Genomic DNA, 21,866 nt, shown 5'->3' on the forward strand with positions numbered 1-21,866 from the left:
AAAGTAAATTGATTCTATCAAAGGTGCTCTGACTTAGATTTACCTCTTGATAGATGTCTTGATACAGATCTGGGTTGATTGAGTTCTACAACCTGAGTTAACAATCTCATCTAGTGTAGACTGACCTTGTCAATCAGAAAGATATTTGGATGCAATTCCTGTTGAGGCTATAAACATCAGTGATTCAGCTTTTATTGAGAACATCAACCCTGTGCTGTTCTAATTTCAGAGTTATCAGATTGATCTTGTTGGCTTTGATCTTTTTGTTCCAAGGTCTTAATATTTTTGTTTGATTTACCTTATGCCTCTGTTATTTTCTTCCATCAAGACAGTGCAAAGTCATACATAGAGCATCTCATCAAAATTCTCATGAAGACAATTCAGTTTAGAATTAGGTGCACTTTTATTGCTAAGCAGACATCAGTTTAGTGGAATTGACTGTGTAGGATGTGACAACTACATGCTGCTCTTTAATGAGAAATGGTATGAAATTGTTCTATGTATAAGTAGATTCCTCACAGGCTGGAACTATCATTATATGACAAAAGGTTAAATAAAAAGAGGACAATGTAGTTGACCACTCCTTTTATAGAATGATAGGTAAAATACTAGAATACATTTTAGTCAATTAGCACTTGTATGTTACAGTAGAGTTGACATTTGATATTTGATTTATGCTAAGAAAATTAAGGTTATTGACTCTGACTGAGACTGAAATAAATCAGATCTTTCTTTTCATCTTATTTTTACTATGCTGAAGAAGTACTGCAAGGCAGATTTCTCTTGTTGTCAGTCTCATTAGAGTGGAATCTGATTTGTTTGATATTCATTAATTGTAGTAATTCCAAAGATATTGTTGTCCATTTGACTTCAAATAATACATACATATCATAATAGGGTCTTCAACATCCTGTGGCCATCAAGCCACTCACACATCTGTACCCAAAATGACCTTGCAATGAATGCAGTCATCAGTGTGTTAACTTCCATCGTCTTCTTGCACTGTTCCATAGCTCACATTCCTCGCACAAAAAGGAGCAGCTCCTATGGCTGCTTTTGTTTCTCATCGCATCAAAACCCATCTCATTGTGTTATCTATCTTCCTTTTGCTGCTACTGTCTGATAAGCCTTTCACCATCTTAACACGAGAAAGTAGTCTGCTTTCTACCTTCCCAACTCCCTGCATTTATCATGCTCATCCCCTTCTTGCCTACATGAGATACCTGTCATGCCTGTAAAGCTGAAGCTTTCACCGATCCCTTTTAAGAACCTCCTACAGCTTACTCTTCCGCTTCGAGGACCGACATGGCATCCCAATCCCTCACCGCTGCGTTCCTCGTCCTCGTTACCACCATCTCCTCCCACCTCCTCACCTCCACGGCTGCCCCCGACCCCGACGACTACCTCAACGCCGCGTGCAATGCGACGCGCTACCCCTCCCTGTGCGTGCGCTCGCTCGCCGGCTTCTCCCGCGCCGCGGCGCCAGAGAACCCCTGCCTGTGGGCGCGCGCCGCGGTGGTGGTCACCGCGGTCGAGTCGGAGAGGGTGGGCGGCTACCTGGCGGGGCTGCAGCGCGGGGGGCGGATCCGGGGGCGGCGGGCTCGCGCCGCGCTCGCGGACTGCGTCGAGTGCCTCGCCGACGCGGTGTCGGAGCTGCGGGACGCGCTGGCGGAGCTACGGCAGCTGCAGCGGACCACGTTCGCGTTGCAGATGAGCAACGTGGAGACGTGGGTCAGCGCCGCGCTCACCAACCAAGACACCTGCCTCGATGGGTTCGCAGAGTTGCAGGGGAAGGGGGCGGTGGTGAGTGTGATCACAAGCAAGGTTTTGAACGCTACCCACTTCACCAGCAACGCCTTGGCTCTCGTCAATAAGCTTGCTTCCACAGGAGGGACGAGCTAATTAAGATGTCTATATTATGTATGATGTTAGAGAGCTTTAATATATTATCTTTATTAGCTAGAAGGATAAAGGATTAATTATTTCAGAAAAAAAAAATACTTAAAATTGTTATTTATTTTTATTTTTCGTAAAATATTATTTATTTTTTAAAAGACGAAATTATATTGACGTTCATATAAAACTTGTAATATATAATACTAAAAAATATTTCCACTAAACAAAACTTCTATATATAAAGCGCCATTAACCGCTACTTCCAACTCAACGCAATGGAGCCAAATCACCAACCTCCAGTAGATGACCACCGAACTCAACCCCGTCGCCACCACCACCAATCTGCCATTGGCCTCCATCTCCCTCGCTCTCTCTTTCCTCCTCCCTCTCACTTTCCCTCTACTCTTCCCCCCTCCAAGCACTCCACCCCTTCCAAGATCTCCAACTCCCTTCTCCATTCACCCTCCCCCTTCCTCCGCCGCCGCTCGCCGCTGCTCCATCGTCTGGTTCCGCGCCGACCTCCGCCGACTCTCTCTCCCTCCTCCCCGCCTTCCTCATTGACTCCGCGACTTCGGCCGGTCCCGCGCCGGATTCGACCGCACCGGCCACTGCCGCGCCTGCTTCCTCGTTGACTCCGTCGCTGACCTCCGCGCCGGGCTGCGCCGCCGCGGATCTGACCTCGTGGCGCGCGGCTGGCGCCGAAGCTGTGTTCGCCCACTGGGAGGTGTCTCAGGATGAAGCGCCGGTGAAGGAGCGGGTGGTCAAGGCAATGGAGGCCGAGGGAGTCGAGGTGAAGTACTTCTGGGAAGCACGCTGCACCACGTCGATGATTTGCCGTTCGAGCTAGAGCACATGCCGACCAATTACGGAGGGTTTAGGGAGAAAGTGAAGGGCATGGCCGTGAGGAAGACGATTGAGACGCCTGAGGAGGTTAAGGGGCTGCCGTCGACGGGGGATATTGATCCCGGGGAGATCCCAAGCTTGCAAGACCTCGGGCTTAATCCGACACCAACCATTTTGCAGGTTTGATTTATTGTCTCAAGTTCGTCCCTTTTAACTGTTTTAAGTCTTAAAAATTTTGATATCCCGTGAAAAATTCGTAAGTTCTCTAATCACCTGAAGGAAAAAAGAGAGGGCTTTTTAACTAGTAAGGGAGTGGAAGCAAAACCACAGAATAAGATGTCATGGGAATGACAGATAAAGAAGAAGAAAAGAATAGTTGCACAAGAAAAAGGATTGTATCAGAAGCAATAGTAGTAAAAATTGTTAGTGAAATAAGCAATTTTAAGATGGTTCCTTGTTATGTGGTTATTCATTTCTGAAGTCATACTAGTTTATGGCAAAATTAGAAGTTTAAGTCAGCTCAATGAAAAAATACTTTTCAACCTAAAAAGATCCTGCAATGTCCAAATTTCATTAGATTCTCATGATCTTCTACTCAAAGATGGACCAAAACTATAGAGTTTGATAGTTTCAGCTTCTAGTGACTTAAATATATCTGATATCGTTTTAATTGGTCTTTGGTTCTTCTCTTCTCATAGTGACTTAAATATATCTGATGTTGTTTTAAATGGTCTTTGGTACTTCTCTTCTCATATTTTATGATTAATCAAACCATGTTAGCATCTGCTACATTCTTATGACTTATCTTGAAATTTTTAGTTGATGTGGCATACTATATGACTCAGGATGGCAAACCTGTCGCAATTGCTACTCTTGTGGGTGGTGAGACTGAAGCACTGGAGAGATCGAAGAAATTTGCTGCTGAATGTTGTACCCAACCATATAAAGAGAATACTAGGAACCATGGCTAGCAATGGGATGTCTTTCTCCTCGCTTCTTGTTTGAGGAGCTGAGCTGAAGAAGACGGCAACGAGGTATATTTTTCATGACATATGAGTCCCATCTTCTTTAATGATCTTTGATGAGCGTAAAATGAATCCTTGTTTCCAAGCTTGTAGAATTAGATAAGTGGAATATGATCTCCTATTCCTTATTTGTTTGTATAAATCATGGAGTCCCATCTTCTTCTGCTTGTATTGAGTTGTTATACATAGTACATACAATAATGCCAAACACTGTTTCTGTAGGATATGTATGGGGATATTTCTCTGAAGGTATTGGATTTAACTGATTTTAGCTAGACATTCTAGCGCAAACTTTTCTTAATATAAATTGCTTTTCTTGGGTCAAAAGACTTTATAGTTGTGCAAATGTTATCACCAACACAAGCTAAATAGTGGTAGAATGTCATATGCAGAAATCTGATGAAATAGCAACGCTGCTGAACAATCTTGGGTCTTTGGTTCAGGAACTCTAAATTTACTTCCATACTGCTAACTGTTAACTGGTTGTCTAAATGGAATGTTATCTTACTTTCTTTTCAGGTTCATCACCAAGAAGTGCAGCTCCACAAAGAAAAACCTCCAAATTGTACTGGCTACAGCTTGCTCTGGTGCTCTTGCATTACTCTGCTTCTCTCAGTTGAACTCTGCTATGGCCTTTGAAGTTTGTGGTATTCTTGAAGAGATCATGAGTTCCTGATTCAATTTTCTTTCAGTTCTGATTCCCTCTGTTGATTCTGAAATTTGAACTCAGCTGCAGCCTTAGAAGTATGAGGTATTCTTGAAGAGACCAATAAGTTCCTGATTCAACTCAATTTCCAGGAATTGTCATAGCCTGGCCTTGTATTTTCACATCAGCAGATTTTATTGTGCCCTTCAGAATAATCAGCTACTTTTTCTGTATTTCTTTTTTCCACTGTTTTGTCGAGAAGAGAGAGAGAGAGAGAGAGAGAGAGAGAGAGAGAGTCTTTAACACGTCTAATCCAACATTTAACTAGATGGTTTATTTTGCAATGCCTATAGAGAGAGAGAGTAGACATTGCTGAACATTTTGCAAGTTGCAATGCCATTGATGTTTCATGATGTAATAGAGCTGGGGAGATCTAAAGATGGTGAGCTCCTGAACTGTTGCAAGCCTTTATATTTTCTATGTTTATTATTTTTCCACTGCAACTTTCTTGTAATACTTTTGATTGAAATTAAAAAATTCAATCATAAAATAAATATAAAATACGGAATATATATATATATATATATAGATATATATATATATATATATATATATATATATATATATATATATATATATATATATATATATATATATATATATATATATATATATATAAGCCTATCCAAATAGTAATTGATGATGATAAGATTCAGTGCTCTAATCTTACTATTCATAACCTTCACTAAGTTAGGTTAATTATAAATTTTAGTTTTTTTATTTTTATACTTTAAAAAGTTACATTGTCATCTTTATAATTACGAAAGTGAAATATCTAGATTCATTTATTTGGACGTCGTTGGTTTTATTAATGAAAATATAAAAATAAAAAATAAAAAAAAATAATTTTAATGTTTCAATTAGTGATAACGGACAATAACATCATTAGGGATTGCTCGACAACTGTGTTAATATCGATGCAAATGTAGAGCGACCCTCAACGATATCATCGTCTATCACCATTAATTGAAATATTAAAATTATCTCTTTACTTTTTATTTTCATATTTTTATTGATAAGACTAATAATATTAAGATAAATAAGTTTACATATTTTACTTTTATAATTATAAAAATATAAATATAATCTTTTAAAGTATAGGGATCGAAATATTTAAAGTAATATATAATTAGCCCTTAACCTAACTATTTTATAACAAATAACCAAAGCTGCTATGATCAATCTGAGGGTTTTTTTTTTCTTAAAATAGATCTATTTTATTTATTTTTTAAAGTGAAATTTAATATTGTTTTGATGGGATCAATTTGGTTACATTTGGCATGGTGCAAAGCCCACGTCGGACCGCATTCGATTATTTGATTCGAGTCTCGACCGGGTAAGGCTTGCGGCTCGGCTTTCACGTACTGAAAGGTTAACGGGTCGGGTTCGAGTGCGAGACGAAACAATCCGTCATCCACAAACAAACCCTCGGCCTTCTCCCTCGCCTCACGCGCTGCGTTCCTGTCGGAAGACCTAACCGGCCTACCTCGTCCGCTCCGACGCCCCCCGGGGTCGCCAGCCGCCACTCCCTCTCTCGCTTCGTCCTCCTCTCTTCTATCCTGGTTCTCCGTTTCCGGGCCACCCCGCACCAGGTACTCCCTTCCCCAAAATATTTAGTTCAAACACTGGATCATCAGATGGGTAGGTCAACCCTCTAGATTACGGCTGCAATACACCTTTTCTTGGACATTTGGTGTCATTGGAATCTGGAAACGGCATTCTCCAATACTGCAACAATATGGCTTTTCTATTGGAATCTTCGTTCCTTCTTTTGGGTAGGGGGAGTGAGTGATATTTTGCCGCTGGGAAATCGTGTCTACACATCTGAAGAAATCAAGCTCGACATAAGCAAGAAAATGCAATAAAGCTAGCTTCTGTCTGTCCTGCACAGGAATTGAACTTCTAGCAGAGGACAAATGCAACCAGTTCCTTCTTTTTTGCTTAAATTGCACATGTTTCTTTCAGCCATATTTATGAGATGCATTTTTATTAGATCCTATGCCCCTTCCTTTTGCAGTGAAGTAGAGAACTGTCAGTTCTAATAGAAAGGTTGCGAGAACAAAAAAAAGCTCTCTCTGAATCATAACATCAGCTCTTCTTCTTCAGTCAGCTTGACCACCTGATCATGATAAATTTAAAGTACACACACACATGATCCACATCACAATCTCCTCCACCTCATTCAGCTTCATCCCATGATTTTTAAAATTTGAAATCATTACTTCCGGCCTCGATCATGTTGAAGTCAGAGTTGTCGCCATCACCCTTCTCCATCTATTTTGTTCTTCGTTGCCATTTGAGTTTGCTATGTTGAATTTTTTGGAACCTTCTCTTCCTTACTAATTTTGATATCTGCATTTGGTTTCTAATTTCCTCTCATAACGAAGACATCTGCTATTTCTCTTCAATCCTCTCATGCAATCCTGAGTATTCTTCTCTGTTTAGCTTTTCTAATATTTGCTTACGAAGGCTTTTGCTTTCAAACAAACTTGAACTTGCAGCATCGAATCTGAATGGAAAATTAAATATCCTTGTACTTTCTCAAAGTTAACAACAGTGGTCGAGATATCTGAAATACCTGGAAGGAAAAAAGGATGGAAGACCCTTGTTGGGGAAAACTAATAAAGGCTCTACCTAATTTTCTCAGTTTTCTATGATTGTTATGACCTTGTTTTATTACTCCAAATATTTCGACAGCCTCTACATTGAAGTCCAGTAGGCCAGTCACTTTCATACAAAGTCTTAATTCAGAGAAAGTAGCAGGAAAAGATCACCACCAACCTCCAACTCACCGGCGACCAGAATTATATTAATTGTTATCCTCCTCGTTCCACCTTTTCATTAATTGAAGGCAGAATTAAAGGTCAAGATTGTTCAGTTTGGGTTGTTCAAGTGATAGCAATTCAGAGTGTTAATATCTTGTGATTTGGTGAATTTTGATACCTCTGCTACCATTTCTAGCACATGATAAGCCAAAATAAACTTATGGTTAGAAATGTTATTCACGACACCTTTTAAAGTGCAATTGCAGACTATATTTCTTTTGTTAGAAATGTGAACTCCAGTTGTGGTATAATCTTAGATAACACTGACAAAACCCTTAAGTGTTGAATGGATGAAAAGCATTTCTTCACCTTGAGTTTCCGTTCCAGGAAAGAGAACCTGTTTTTTTTGTTTTAATTTGTATTATCTTTCTTCCTGACCTCCTGCAGTTGTTCTTCTTTTTGCTTCCAGTTGTCTGAAACACAGTTTAAGCAGCTTGAGATAATATTTGCTTTTCTTTTGAAGCCAATTGCATTGTTCATCTTCAACCACCAGTCATAGCATTCAACTATTAGATTTGATTTCTTTTTCTGTACCATTCTCAGTATTGTGTTTTCTGAAAGCTAGCACCAATTTACATGAAGACTTCAGCAAGAAAATTATGTGCTTCTGGATTTAGTAGTTATAGTTATATAAGCCCACCTGTCTGGTGCAAAATAATGCTGATAAGATATTATATTTCCTAATAGTCTCGTACATGTCGATCAATAGATTAATTACATAAAACAGAAAATGGTCATCAATTATTAAGTTCAAACTTTTATGTTGTTTTGGTTTCTAGAACCTAATCCTTCTTGATCCTTGCAGGTCATCGCCACCACAGAGATGGTTATGCCTATAGTTAGGCCACCAAGAATCGTCGGCTTCCTCAAGCCATATGTGCTGAAGATGCATATCACTGACAAGTATGTCAGTGCCCAGGTCATCCACACCCCTACCACCGAGGTCGCCGTGTCAGCAAGCTCACACGAAAAGTTGCTGAGGCCAAGCATTGGTTCCACCCGAGATGTAGCTGCAGCGGCCAAGATCGGGAAGCTACTGGGCGAGCGTTTGCTGCTCCGGGGCATCCCTGCTGTTTCTGTGTTCTTGAAGACGGAGCAAAAATACCATGGAAAGGTCAAGGCCGTCATAGATTCCATGAGAGATGCTGGTGTCAAGCTGCTTTGAGGTCTTCCATGGCTGTCATCGAGCATATCTCAGGGGAATGATGATGTTACTGTAAATATGCAACTTCTTCAGCGAGGCAGCAATAATCAGAACGGTCTGCTTTGAGATTGTTGTTGAATCACAATACATCGTTTGATGGAGATGAACTTTTAAGTGATTATTACATCTAAATAAGAAGAATATGATAAGATAAATTAGGAGAGCCATTCTCTTCAATCTCGCACTCACTTCATCGAACATCCACATCGTTTCTTTCTCTTATTTACTAAATATTTCAATAATTAGTGAAAGAATAATGGACAATGCTTTATTTTATTTTAAAGCATTTAATCTGAATCTTAGATAGGAGTATTGTGGAAATAATAAGTGCCTGAAATTATTCATTTAGTGTTTTTCCAAATTTTATCGGAAAAAGAAAGTTTCAATTAATTAACTAAAATCAACTTCAATAAAATAAAATAAAAATAGTTGAATTCTACATGACAAAGCAGAAACAGACACCAATCCCGCTCGTCACGCGAATCCCACGTGACTCCCCTCCGCCTCCCCATGTCTCCCCACTGCTAGCAAAATCTCTTCCTTCTGTTCGTTATCCACCACACTCAACATCAAGCAACCTATAAGTAGTCGACACGTATCGTTCAATCTCATTGACTACATGACCTGTCTCTTTGTGACAGGGCACACTATTGAAATTTTGCGTATAGAAGATATCTGGATCCCCAGCCCCGGCAAATCCTATTCTTATGCCACCACGTCACCATGTGGATTCAAATCGACGGTTCAGATCGATCCACGCGTGACCAATTCCCTCTACGGTCTTTCCAGCGTCAGTTCTTCTTCTCAGGGGCATTTCTGTGAACGGGTAGGCGGAGAGGTATGGGCCTTCTCGACCAGCTTTGGGACGACACCGTCGCCGGGCTCCGCCCCGAAACCGGCCTCGGCCGGCTCTGGAAGCAGTCCTTCTCTGGCCTCTGATCCAATTCCGGTAAAGGTTCGGGCCTTTTCTTTCTTCTCTTTTTCTGCTTGAATTGATTCCAGATCGGAGGCGTCCTTCGATCTGATGACGCCGCCTCTGATCCGACCGTTGCAATGGCGGCCAAGTGGTGGTGGAACAGAGTGAGCAGCGAAGGACGCAGAAACCGGCCGATCGGAGGGCGCCGGCGAGGAGGTATCTGTGAGGGTGACGCGGAGCATCATGATCATCACCTGCGAATGCCACGCCGCCAATCTCGCCCTTTTCCGGTGAGGACTTGGTGCTTTAGCAGCATTTTCATCGTGCCACAATAGATTTGCTTACTGATGTGTGCTTTGATCGCTACCTAACCCAGTCAGACTCTGTCAGGTTGATTTGGCTATTTCTTCTGCTTACAGAAAATGTATGCAGCATGATAGCTTGTGGTCCTCAAGTACAAATGTAAGATGAGCAGCTTGAAGCTTCGAATTTGGGTACTTATACAACAGCAATAACCACAAACTAACAACTTGAAGAACAACTAAGAGTCAAATTGTTGTTTAATTATCATTAATAGCTTGGAAATTTTGTAATCTCTTCGAATCTATCTCTCCCGTCTCATTGTTGTGCAAGTGCAGCAACAACAACACAATAATAACTCATAAATTCCCAATTATTTGGGTCGGCTACATGTAGATTTTCTATCATTGATCGCCTAGAGAACTTTTATACTTAAATTGAAAGCAGTCGGATCTCCTTTTATAGTTTATAGTAAAATTGTCATGGTTGTGCCATAACAATAACCCCCCAACACTGCTGGTCTTAAATTGCCATCAGTAGGTTTAAGCTTTGAATGTATTTGGACCTATTTCTACTAATTCATTTTGGACAATTCTTAGTAGTTTATTTTGACCTGATGATATGAGTTGTTTCTCTATCATAATTCTATAGGACATCCATTTTGCTTCTTCCTTTTGTCTTACATCTTTATTATTTAGAACTGACATTAGATTACTCAAAGTATGCTAAATTTAGTTTTAACAATGATTAGTAGGCTACTACTTCAACTTGTTATGATGCAGTTCCATCATAATTCTTTCAGATATCCATTTTAGTACTACTTGCTGCTTGCGATTGGTAACATCTCGATTATTTAAAGGTGAGATTAGATTCCTCGAAGCTTGCTGAATCTAGTTTTGGCAGTGTAGTCTACGACTTCAACTTGTAATATAATCTTGAATGCCATTTGTTTAATGCGCTTTTGACGTAATCGTGACACTTGTTATTCTATCAGAGTTCTGTCGGGCATCCATCTTAGCACTCCTTCGCATCCATCTTGAATATAATCTTGAATGATTATTTAGAGGTAAGACTAAATCACTGGAAGTATGCTGAATTTTGACATTAATTTGTTGATGTCAGAATGTACCAAACAATTTGCAATCTTTTGGTTTTTGTTGGTACTTTTAGGCTAGGTATGCAATTTCGAATGGTACGGACGATATGTATCGGTCCGATGACATATCGGTACGCGGACCGTTCGCTACCGGACGGAACGTGCTACAGTGTTACACTGTAGCATTGCTACAGTAAAAGAAAAAAAAATATTTAAAACCATTCGGTAACAGTGATACAGGTCAAATTGACCGTTGGAGCCCTTTCTTATAATATTTAAACCATTTTTCTTTCCTATTTCACTCTATTATATTCTCATACTCTCTTAAATTTTTTTTTTCTCACATTTATGCTCTCTTAAACTTTACAAAACAATGATTTGTGAATTAAATCGAGGCTAATTTGAGAAGATTAAGATGAAAAATTTTATAATCAAGAGATATGTTTACATAAGGACAATCTGTAATGGATTGAAATACAAACCTTGCACAAGATATTTTTCAAAGCCCGAAAAAGATATGTGATATTATTCTTACCTAATTTACATTGATTTTGATAAACTTATGCTATTACTATATTTATTTCTAACTTAAAAACCCTATCCTAACTTTTTTTTTTTCAGGTATTTTCGGAGGATTTTACACCTAAATTAGGTGTACTGCTCGGTACATGATACCGTACCGTACTGAGCCAACCTCAAAACACCGATACGGTACAGTATTGCATATCTTGCTTTTAGGTAGGGAGTGAAACCGATTCAGAAGGAAATCATCATCCGATGCTTATGGAAGAATGGAAGGAGGAATGACAGGATCCCAGGATTCTACATGAGGTTTGAGCAGATCTAATACCTACTTCATGGGAGATACAGGCAAGGTTTCTTTGTTGGTGCAAGTAAAACTCTAGTATTGTTATGAAAGATGAGAGCTCAGAACTGAAGTCTCTTATAATGTACATAGTGTTGGTGTGGTTGTTCCTTCTTTTGCAGACAATGTAAAAAGAGCTTGTGATAATGGTAGCTGGAATGAGAGGTTGTTAAAGGCACCTATCGAAGTATGATATAATGTCTTTTGCAGACACACTGGTGAATGAATGGAGTTGTTGGATGTTCTGCTTATTCATTGTGATGCTGTGATTTATTTGTTCTGCTATAAGATCAGTGATGGACCTCATCACCATCCACTCAACAATCACCTCTCATCCTCTATAAGATTTGAGATATACAATACCATTTACCAACCAATTTCTTCATCCTTCCCTAATTTGATTGAATTTTTGAAATATGTAATACTAGATGTTGGGGTGTATATATAAATAAATAAATAAATATATATATATATATATATATATTTAAATTTTTCACAAAAATATCATGTACTTGTGTATTTTTATTTTTTTGACATTTGAGCTTCTAATGAGGTCCCATTTTTTCTTATATGTAATGCACTATTTTTGAACGAAATCTAAAAAATAGTAGGATTTGTTAAAATGTTTTAAATTTTTGGAGATATCTTTAAATTTGATCGCGATGGACATATGTCACTGTTTTTTTTTTATTTAAAAAAATAATATTTTTTAGAATTTTTTTATCTCCTATAAAGTGTGTTATTTTTTAATTTTCTAAAATTTTTGAAAATTTTCATAAATTTATCATACATTTGACTTTCTGATTAGGTCCCAAATACCTGATAAAAATTTAGTTATTAAAAATTTTACTAACATGTGATGTTATTATTTTTGGCCAAATATCCTGAAAGTTTTATGATACTTCCGAATTGAATTTAGATGGACATATGTCAATATTTTTAATATTTTTAAAATCATTCAGGTATATTATTTTTTTAATTTTAAAATTTTTTTTTTAATTTTTAAAAAAATATCAAACACTTATATAATGATTTTTAACATTTGATTTTCTAGTTAGGTCCCAAACACCTTATAAAAATTTAATCATAAAAAATGTTTTACTAATATATGATGTATTATTTTTATAAAAAATAAACAGTAACAAAGATATATGTAATGTTTTTTTTACAACAATTTTGGATTACACAAAATGACAATATATATATATATATATATATATATATATATATATATATATATATATATATATATATATATATATATATATATATATATATATATAAGAGCTAAACCCTAGGAAAAACGAAGCGACCGCCGGTAGCAGGAGCAGCAGAGAGCGGCCATGGTGCTCCCATTTCGAATACCCTCTCTCGGTTAGCAACCCTTGTTTCCGCTCTTCTCTCATCTGTATTCTTTGTCTTTGGTTTTTTAGGGCATCGATCTCGTCGCGGGCGGCAGGAGCAAGAAGGCGAGGCGCACAGCCCCAAGGTCCGACGATGTCTACCTCAAGCTCCTCGTCAAGGTGTGATTTTTTAGATCGGTTGGTTTCCTCGTTACGATCTTAATTGAATCTAATGAATTGGTTTGTCTTTATCATGTGATCAGCTCTACAGGTTCTTGGTGCGAAGGACGGGGAGCAAGTTCAACGCGGTGATACTGAAGAGGCTGTTCATGAGCAAGATCAACAGGCCGCCGATCTCCCTCAAGAGGCTCATCACTTTCATGAATGGGAAGGTTGGACCTTTTATCTCGTCTCTTGTTACTATGGTTTTGATTGGGTATTCTCCTGATTGGCTTGATTCCCCTGCCAGGACAACAAGATTGCTGTTATTGTCGGGACGGTTACCGACGATAAGAGGGTTTATGAGGTTCCAGCGCTCAAGGTGACGGCTCTGAGGTTCACGGAGACGGCGAGAGCTAGGATTCTAAAGGCCGGTGGCGAATGCTTGACGTTCGATCAGCTTGCTCTGCGGGCACCTCTCGGGCAGAACACGGTATATATAACACTTTCCTCTGCGTACTTTCAGCCTGTTTCTTATGGCTCATGTTAAGCCTATTTGTGGTATGATATCTATGATTTTAGCTATGCTACATCTGTGCAAATAAACTAATCTCTACTTTATATCACTGGTACCTCTTGATATCCCTGGTGTCTCTATGTGAGAGTGAAAGAAGGAACTTTGTAAGGCAGCTTGTTTCTTATAGCATATGTTAAACCTATTTGAGGTATGATTTCTATTATTTTAGTTATGGTACATCTGTGCAAACGAATAAATCTCTATTTAATATAACTGGTGCCTCTTGATGTCACTGGTGTGTCCAAGAGAGAAAGAGGGAACTCTGTGAGGTTGTTTAGGGTTTATCCTTATGTGAGGGGTCCAATTTAATCTCAGCTGTTAAACTGAAGTAAGTTGTTAATATATTAAATGTACACTATATACATCTTGAGCCCCTTGTGGAGCTATACACAAGTGCAAATGCTTGTTCGGGCTCAGCTTATTAAAAGCCAAACAGTTTCTCAAGTTTTGGGCCAGGCTGTTGTCTGGCAAACACATCGGGTTTGAGCTGAACGTCAGGCCAAGCAAGCAGCAAGCTGGGCTTACAGTCGGTGCTGATACAGATACAGATTCGTTCCAAGCAATGATGTATATTTAGAACAATGGAAGAAACAAATTGTTCATTGAAGTCAATCTGGGAAAATCAATTTGGAGATTTCCTCTGATTATGCTCCATCCTGCATGGTTTCTTTAAAATTATAAGAATTTTTTTAGTTCTTTGAAAGCCAGACATTGCAACAGGGGGATATTTTCATTCGCTGGGCGAAAACATATAGAAATAACTATGCAGGTTGTGTATGCAGATCACATATTCATTTTCTAGAAATACTCTCCTTGATGAAGATTTTCCAATTAAATGTGTTTGGTTTTGGGAAAACATGAAAGAGCTTTAACAAACTTTCTTTTGTTCTCTTCTTCAAAATTTGTTTATAAAATGCAAAGGATGCTAAGCATGGGCTTAGTTTTAGTTATTTGCCTTTTTTTTCAATTTATCTGCTTGGGTATTTTTCACATGAGTATGTTGTCGTACTAACCATCATTAAGGTAGAGAATTTGTTATGAACAATTTAACTGTAGGTTTTTTACTTTTCAGTTTATTGGCTTTAATTAGTGTGCTCCTTGAAAAAATTGAAGCTGGTCTAAATTAGATATATAATATATTGAATGTTACCTTACAGGGTTATATTTTTTGATGTAGCCATTTTCTTCTCGCATTTGTGGTTGAACATTTTGCTTATTGTTGCTTTTGGTTAAACGTTTGTTGTCTATTGTATCTGGCAGGATATTTTCTGAATTTCAGCAGCATAGTACCCTTTTGAAAACTTGATTCTTCAGCACTAGACTTAAGATTAGGTTCTCTGGTGTTTAAATGAGAAGGATGGGAGTTCCTTCAATAGAGATGGCTCAATTAAGCTAACATATAACCCGCAGTGGCTACTTGCCCCAAAAGTACTGACTGTCACATGTCTCACATGTTTTAAGCCTGCCTTATGTCACAATGTATTAATGTGGTATTTATCATCTATCCATTTGATAACTATGCTTAACCTAGTTATCCTTGTTAGATAACAAGTAGGTAGGACTTCTGCAAGTTCATATTGTTCCATTTTAGCATAATGAATGACTCGACCATTAAATACACATAAAGTTGGTTTTCATTTTATTATCCAAATTGATCTGTCATTGGATGTAAAACTTATGATGGATTATGCTTCTTATTTTGATGTCCTTGTGGCTACTTAATTTTTTTATTTATGCTTGATTTGAATGTCCAATATGTATCAATCGATGTTCTTATTGAATTTAGCTACATCGTTATGATCATCCGTTGGTAGTTACTTGCCTAGTAAGAATGCGGTAGCTTCATCTCTCATTATCCAATATCACTTGCTTTATGTCGGTATGAACCAGTTGTATATTTGGTGCATGTACAACTGCTTGAAAACAAAGTAGTAAAAATTGCTTGATTGTTTTCCTCATAGCTTATTTAACAATAATGTACAGGTACTCCTTAGGGGTCCAAAGAATGCCAGGGAAGCTGTGAGGCACTTTGGTAAAGCGCCCGGTGTTCCACATAGCCACACTAAGCCTTACATCCGGTCCAAGGGGAGGAAGTTTGAGAGGGCTAGAGGAAGGAGGAACAGCAGGGGTTTTAGGGTTTAAGTCAGGTTGTCCCTTTCTCTTAGAACTATTTACTCCTGCTGTAGCATTAAGAGGTTCCTTTCATCATTGCTTCTATTGCTCATTTCAATTTTAGAAAGCAAACGGCAAGAATTTTTGTTAAGACTTGTGTTGTTTGCATCATCAGCACAATAAGACATTTTGTTTGATTCCTACCCATTTTGAAGCTTCTTGCTACTTTAACAGTTTTTAAGCAATGCAAACAAGAGTTGTGGTTCGTACTTTTGGCTGTCTGTTGTAGTCTTACTAATATGCTAATCTCAGATCTTACTGTAACTTAAATAATGAAAACAATGCATCTTACCGTATTTTTTTATTTTTTAATTAAAATAGAAAAGAAAGTATGATTTAAAATAAAATCATAAATTTTCATTCATATCTGTAATCTTTGGTTTTCAAAAACCTGAAATTGTAACTGAATTTTAGGTCCGTTCAAAATGATTTCGATTTGAGTTAATCATAATTTTAAATATAAATATTTTTCTTTTCCAAACTATTATACCTTTTTTGAGAAAAGAAAATTATTGCTATCAACCCGCAGAAGAAAAACCACTCTTCAAAGGTTTGGCAACTCAGTCAAATTCCATTAGCTCTGTCCGATCCGCTTCGGACGGTGAGCTGACAAGTCATCACCAGCTACACACCTTTCCTTCTTCTTCTTCTTCTTCTGCCGACCTCGTCCCACCTCCGAACTGCACATCTTGACTCCATTGTGGAAGTGTCCCAACTCTGCCTGTCTTCATGCAGAAAATAGCAGCTTATGTATTCCCTTCGTTGGTCTCTTCGTCTCTTGCTTATTAGTCTTGGAATACATGTGTGTGACAGCCTGATGCATTATGATTGCAAAACCGTGTTGCGATGCATCTTTTCCAGCTTCCAGTAGATAACATCAAAATGTACCTTTGTATTTTTCTTCATGTTCTCAATATAATATTTATTATTTTATTGAACATCTGACATAGGTTTAATTAGAATCATAATTGACTTCGATCGTAATCAGTTTGACCGATTCAATCTCAGTTCGGCAATTAGCCGAACCGGTACGACGGATTGGGTTCGAAAAAGTTGGTCCCAAACCACGAAGACTACGAGGATACAGCTGCGGTGGTCAAAAGATGTATGTTAATTGTCTCCTCTCCTCGATTCTCGCTATGACTTGTGTTCTTACGTTTCTTCAATGTCAAAACTACAGAGAAACCACATCTAAGATTGAGCTTTTTGTCATCGGTCCAGATTTGTGTACTTTACTCGGCAAAAGCTGATTCACCCTTCTTAATCGTTAGTCATTCTATTTCCTTCTCTATAAACATAAACATGTGTACTCTCTCTCTCTCTCTCACTTCCTACTCGACGCGTTTCATTGGTCTCGAAAGTCAACAATGTTGACCTAATTAGTCTGATATATCTCATATGTTATGCTGATCGGTGTAGTAGTTTGCAGCGTGGTTTGACTTCCTCAAGAATGCGAAGAACCATTTCCCTTGGAAGGAGTGCGAGAAATGACCACGAAGACCCTCGAACCCTCCTATATAACTCCCCTGTGACCCCTCGCCACCTTCGTCGTCCCGAGGAAGAGCTCTTTACGACATGGCTTTTTCCCACACCGGTGTCCTTTTCCTCTTGTTGCTCTCCTTCCTCCTCCTCCTCCTCGGTAATCCAGCTTCATCCGACGCCCCTCCGTCGGCCCCCGTCGACCCTTCCACCGCGTGCAACTCGACGCTCGACCCCAAGTTCTGCAAGACCGTCCTCCCGCGCCGAGGCTCCGACAATCTCTACGACTACGGCCGCTTCTCCCTGGCCAAGTCCCTGTCCAATGCCAGGCGGTTTCTCAACCTGGTCAACCGCTACCTCGCCGGCCGCTCGACCCTGTCGTCGACCGCCATCTTGGCCCTCCAGGACTGCCAGCTACTGTCCAGCCTCAACATCGACTTCCTGACGTCGGCCGGAGCCACGCTGAACTACACCGACAATCTCCTCGACCCCCAGGTCGAGAAGGTGCAGACCCTCCTCTCTGCTCTCTTGACCAACCAGCAGACCTGCTCCGACGGTCTGCAAGCCACGGCGTCGGCGTGGTCCGTCAAGAACGGCCTCTCCGTCCCCATCTCCAACAGCACCAAGCTCTACGGCATCTCCCTCGCGCTGTTCAAGAAGGCCTGGATCCCCAAGAAAAAGTACAAGCGCAACGGAGGTCGTGTTCCCTCGAGAGTCCTCCCCCACGGAAGGTCGCTGCTATTCCACGAAGTCAACGTCGGCCGCAACGGCGAGCTGCCGCTGAGGATGTCGGCCCCTAAGAGAGGGCTGTTCGAGAGGTGGAGCGGCCGGCGGCTCCTTCAGGCGACCGACACCGTGCAGGTAGACGACATCGTGCTGGTGAGCCAAGACGGCAGTGGGAACTATACGACGATCAGCGACGCCGTGAACTCGGCCCCCAGTGACCTCGACGGGAGCACGGGCTACTACTTGTTATACGTCGCCGCTGGGGTCTACCAGGAGTACGTCGTCATCTCCAAGCATAAGAAGTATCTGATGATGATCGGCGACGGAATCAACCAGACGGTGATCACCGGAAACCACAACGTCGTTGACGGCTGGACTACCTTCAACTCCTCGACGTTCGGTACGTGGACTGTCGTCGAAATGCTCCTTTCCTTAGGCTTTCGTGAAGCTATCGATCTTACGATTGCTTGTTCCTAACCTGCAGCCGTCGTCGGACAAGGTTTCGTGGGGATCAACATGACCTTCCAAAATACCGCCGGGCCGGCCAAGCACCAGGCGGTCGCGGTCCGAAACGGCGCCGACCTGTCCACCTTCTACAGCTGCAGCTTCGAGGGATACCAAGACACCCTGTACACCCACTCCATGAGGCAGTTCTACGGGGAATGCGACATCTACGGCACGGTGGACTACATATTCGGCAACGCAGCGGTGGTGTTCCAGAGCTGCAACGTCTACTCCCGGCTGCCCCTGCAAGGCCAGACCAACACCATCACCGCCCAAGGCCGGACCGACCCAAACCAGAACACCGGCACGTCGATGCAAGACTGCAACTTCCTCGCCGCGGCCGATCTGGCGGCGGACAACGGGCCGACGATCACGTACCTCGGCCGACCGTGGAAGCTGTACTCGCGGACGGTGATCATGCAGTCGTTCATGGACTCGTTGATCGACCCGGCGGGCTGGCTGCCGTGGAACGGCGACTTCGCGCTAGACACGCTGTACTACGCGGAGTACAACAACAGCGGCCCCGGCGCCGGCGTGGCCAACCGCGTCACATGGCCGGGGTACCATGTGATCGGCAGCAGCGACGCCGCCAACTTCACGGTCAGCAGTTTTATTCTGGGGGATAACTGGCTGCCTCAGGCCGGCGTGCCCTACGACAGCGGATTGCTTTGATCCATCCTTCCTGCATCGGGATGCTGCTTAGAATAATTGACTTGGAGAAGGGATTCAATTGTGGAGGCATCGGGAAACACTTGCACAGTTCCATCCATTTCTTTCTTTCTTTCTTTCCTTCCTTCCTTCCTACTTTTAGTTGCTCGACTAAAAGCCATTCATTTTTACGGTTCTTCGTCTTCTCCTCGTCCCTCGTTTCAAGCTAAAGGCAATGTAAGTCAAACCTGTCCTCGATTAGTGTGACCTAAAAGATCGCATGGCTTTGACTGATTCTTTTCAGAAAGATCTAAATGGACTCAACGACCGAGACTAACGATAAGATGTGAACCAAACGACAAGCTTTACACGCACAATGTCTCTTCCGGAGACCACACAAAAGTCCTGTACTGTTCGTGAAGAAGAATCCATGCACATATCTATCACAGGGAAAGATGTAGAGATGCAGATCTTGTTCCTGCTTGATTAGATTACACTATTTGACCGAACCTTGTATGAGGAAAGCGAATCTTAGCTGCCGAAGTCTAAATGCAAACCCCATCACCCAATCAAAGTGTTTCAACTTGCATTAGAAATTAACTGGAGTTGAAGATCTTTAGGAAAGTCAACGATGTTGAAGATTATGTCACACGTCTAAAGTAAGGTAGTGTTTAAGTAATGAGGGTGAGACGTCCAAGATCCAAATCATTCTTTCTAGTAGAGAGAGAGAGATGCGTGATCTGATCCCGGCGCATTAGCTTCGACGGTGGACCGGCAGATGGGGCAGGTGGAGTGCGACCGAAACCACGTGTCGGCGCAGTCAGTGAGGTGCTGGGGAAGGAGAGAATCGAAAACCCTTCCAAAACTAAGAGAAAAGTAGACATTGGCTCGTGACCATGAAAGGAGCGTCCCTTTCTTACCGTTGTTTAGCTCGGCCACGCACACGGCGCCGCGCTCCAGCTTCTCGAAGACCGGTAGCGACGAGAGCGCGTCGGGGTGGAGCCCAGCATTGTGCCTGGAAACTGAGGGAAGAGGAAGTGTCGGTGGGTTCGCTTTTGCGCCGACACCGGCTGCTGGTTTAGGGAAAGAGGATGGAGTACACGGCGGCCATGGCTGTGTTCGCGAATAGTATTTGCATGTGGAAGGATTGAGAAGAGAATAATATTTGCATGTTGGATTTCATACTTTGATGGAGCCAAGGAATTATTTTTTTATTAAGATAAAGTCTGATGATGATGAAGTCAAAGGATTAGATATTATATTAGAGGATAATAGTACAGATCTAATGATCTACCATAAGAATAATGTGTCATGTCGAAAGAACGAACTGTATGTCGGAAAGATGGTTGACGTGTTTAAGTTTTAATGGGCTGAAATGGAATGTTAAGTTGGGTTGTAATGGGCTGAAAAGGGATTCAATTTGGGCTTCTATTGGGCCAAACTTAGAGGGGTTAAATATAAGGTTCTTTTTTTATTTTAAAATAAGATAATTAATATAAAATAAATGAATAAATCTTAATTATTAATTAAAAATAATATAATTATAGTAGCATGATAAATGGTAAAATAATGATATTTTAATCAATGTTTAGTAAAGCAATTTATTAAAAAATTAAATAACAAATCACCAATAGTTACATACATCTCACATTTTCTAAATATATTGTTTACATTATTTTGTATGGTCGTTTTACTTTTTAATTTATATATTATATATTTTTATTAAGTATATAATTTCAATTTATGTGGATTCAAATTAGTAGGTTCCGAAAATTAGTGGTTTATTAAATCGACGTCTACCATGGAAGACAATCAAAACATTTAAGTTGATCATTTTATAATCTAATTAAATAAAAATTAATATATAATAGGCTCTTTTATTTTTGATAATTTGTAATAATTCGATCAAAGTTTACATCTCGATCTTTAGACTTAAAAAAATTATATTGAAATCATTATAGTTACAAAAATAAAATATTTAACCTCATTTACTTAAACTTTTTCTTTATGGACGGATGATGCAATATGTGATAGTACATGCATGAATGATATGAAAACAATAGACAAAAAAGTAATCCAATAATAATAGTAGAGATAATGTCATGAGTGACTATTGTGGTGGTGGTCGACGACAATGACGCAATGGCCAGTCTTACCAATGTTGATTCGAACATCGATGATGAAAAGAAAGAAAAGACAATGATGAGACATCTCCATTAACATTAGATGAGGAAGAGAAGGGAGACAAAGCGATAGTGCCAGATCGCTCTCTCTTCTTCCTCCTCCGACATTGTTTTACACATACATCGATATCGAAGAAAAGACAAGTGAGATAGATCGATGTGATGTGCATATGCTATCATGTGTTATATTTTTTGTTGGTTAAGATAAATATGGTTAAATATTTTATTTTTATAACTATAAAAATTTTAATATTAAGCTTAATGATCAAAATTTTAAAAAAAAATCTAACTACTATATAATTAGCCCGTCGGGATGTGACTCGTGGAATCGACTTGACAAAAGGAATCGTTTGCTGCTTCGACACCATCGATCGCTCGGCGACGCCTCTCTCTCTCTCT

At 40.1% G+C, this 21,866-nt stretch overlaps 4 protein-coding genes and 2 pseudogenes across 4 annotated transcripts; all 6 read left to right on the forward strand.

The window, feature by feature from the left end:
- Positions 1 to 685: 685 nt before the first annotated feature.
- On the forward strand, positions 686 to 1,965 carry LOC103972594 (pectinesterase inhibitor 6-like). The gene has a single exon (XM_009386947.3). The coding sequence runs from the start codon at positions 1,306 to 1,308 to the stop codon at positions 1,900 to 1,902; it is 597 nt and encodes a 198-aa protein (XP_009385222.2). The 5' UTR covers positions 686 to 1,305; the 3' UTR covers positions 1,903 to 1,965.
- A 149-nt stretch (positions 1,966 to 2,114) lies between these two features.
- LOC103972595 (blue-light photoreceptor PHR2-like) lies at positions 2,115 to 4,440 on the forward strand (annotated as a pseudogene).
- Positions 4,441 to 5,893: 1,453 nt separating this feature from the next.
- LOC135597564 (uncharacterized) lies at positions 5,894 to 8,600 on the forward strand. The gene is made up of 2 exons (XM_065090693.1): positions 5,894 to 6,062; positions 8,101 to 8,600. Exon 2 carries the CDS (start codon positions 8,119 to 8,121, stop codon positions 8,458 to 8,460), a length of 342 nt encoding a protein of 113 aa, XP_064946765.1. The 5' UTR covers positions 5,894 to 6,062; positions 8,101 to 8,118; the 3' UTR covers positions 8,461 to 8,600.
- A 538-nt stretch (positions 8,601 to 9,138) lies between these two features.
- On the forward strand, positions 9,139 to 11,927 carry LOC135596484 (dormancy-associated protein homolog 3-like; annotated as a pseudogene).
- A 1,027-nt stretch (positions 11,928 to 12,954) lies between these two features.
- LOC135597566 (large ribosomal subunit protein eL18y-like) lies at positions 12,955 to 16,136 on the forward strand. The gene is made up of 5 exons (XM_065090694.1): positions 12,955 to 13,022; positions 13,110 to 13,199; positions 13,283 to 13,411; positions 13,489 to 13,671; positions 15,739 to 16,136. Exons 1-5 carry the CDS (start codon positions 13,020 to 13,022, stop codon positions 15,895 to 15,897), a joined length of 564 nt encoding a protein of 187 aa, XP_064946766.1. The 5' UTR covers positions 12,955 to 13,019; the 3' UTR covers positions 15,898 to 16,136.
- A 1,324-nt stretch (positions 16,137 to 17,460) lies between these two features.
- On the forward strand, positions 17,461 to 19,576 carry LOC103971966 (pectinesterase). Its single transcript, XM_009386136.3, has 2 exons — positions 17,461 to 18,532; positions 18,617 to 19,576. Exons 1-2 carry the CDS (start codon positions 17,503 to 17,505, stop codon positions 19,306 to 19,308), a joined length of 1,722 nt encoding a protein of 573 aa, XP_009384411.2. The 5' UTR covers positions 17,461 to 17,502; the 3' UTR covers positions 19,309 to 19,576.
- Positions 19,577 to 21,866: the final 2,290 nt, after the last annotated feature.

Source organism: Musa acuminata, chromosome BXJ1-11, assembly GCF_036884655.1.
Source record: "Musa acuminata AAA Group cultivar baxijiao chromosome BXJ1-11, Cavendish_Baxijiao_AAA, whole genome shotgun sequence".
Classification (NCBI taxonomy): Eukaryota; Viridiplantae; Streptophyta; class Magnoliopsida; order Zingiberales; family Musaceae; genus Musa; species Musa acuminata.

Coding starts and splice junctions, on each gene's coding strand:
- LOC135597564 (XM_065090693.1), top strand. CDS start 8,119: ATGGTTATGCCTATAGTTAGGCCACCAAGAATCGTCGGCTTCCTCAAG.
- LOC103972594 (XM_009386947.3), top strand. CDS start 1,306: ATGGCATCCCAATCCCTCACCGCTGCGTTCCTCGTCCTCGTTACCACC.
- LOC135597566 (XM_065090694.1), top strand. Junction 13,200..13,282: donor ACCTCAAGCTCCTCGTCAAG/GTGTGATTTTTT, acceptor TCATGTGATCAG/CTCTACAGGTTCTTGGTGCG. Junction 13,672..15,738: donor CACCTCTCGGGCAGAACACG/GTATATATAACA, acceptor AATAATGTACAG/GTACTCCTTAGGGGTCCAAA.
- LOC103971966 (XM_009386136.3), top strand. CDS start 17,503: ATGGCTTTTTCCCACACCGGTGTCCTTTTCCTCTTGTTGCTCTCCTTC. Junction 18,533..18,616: donor CTTCAACTCCTCGACGTTCG/GTACGTGGACTG, acceptor CCTAACCTGCAG/CCGTCGTCGGACAAGGTTTC.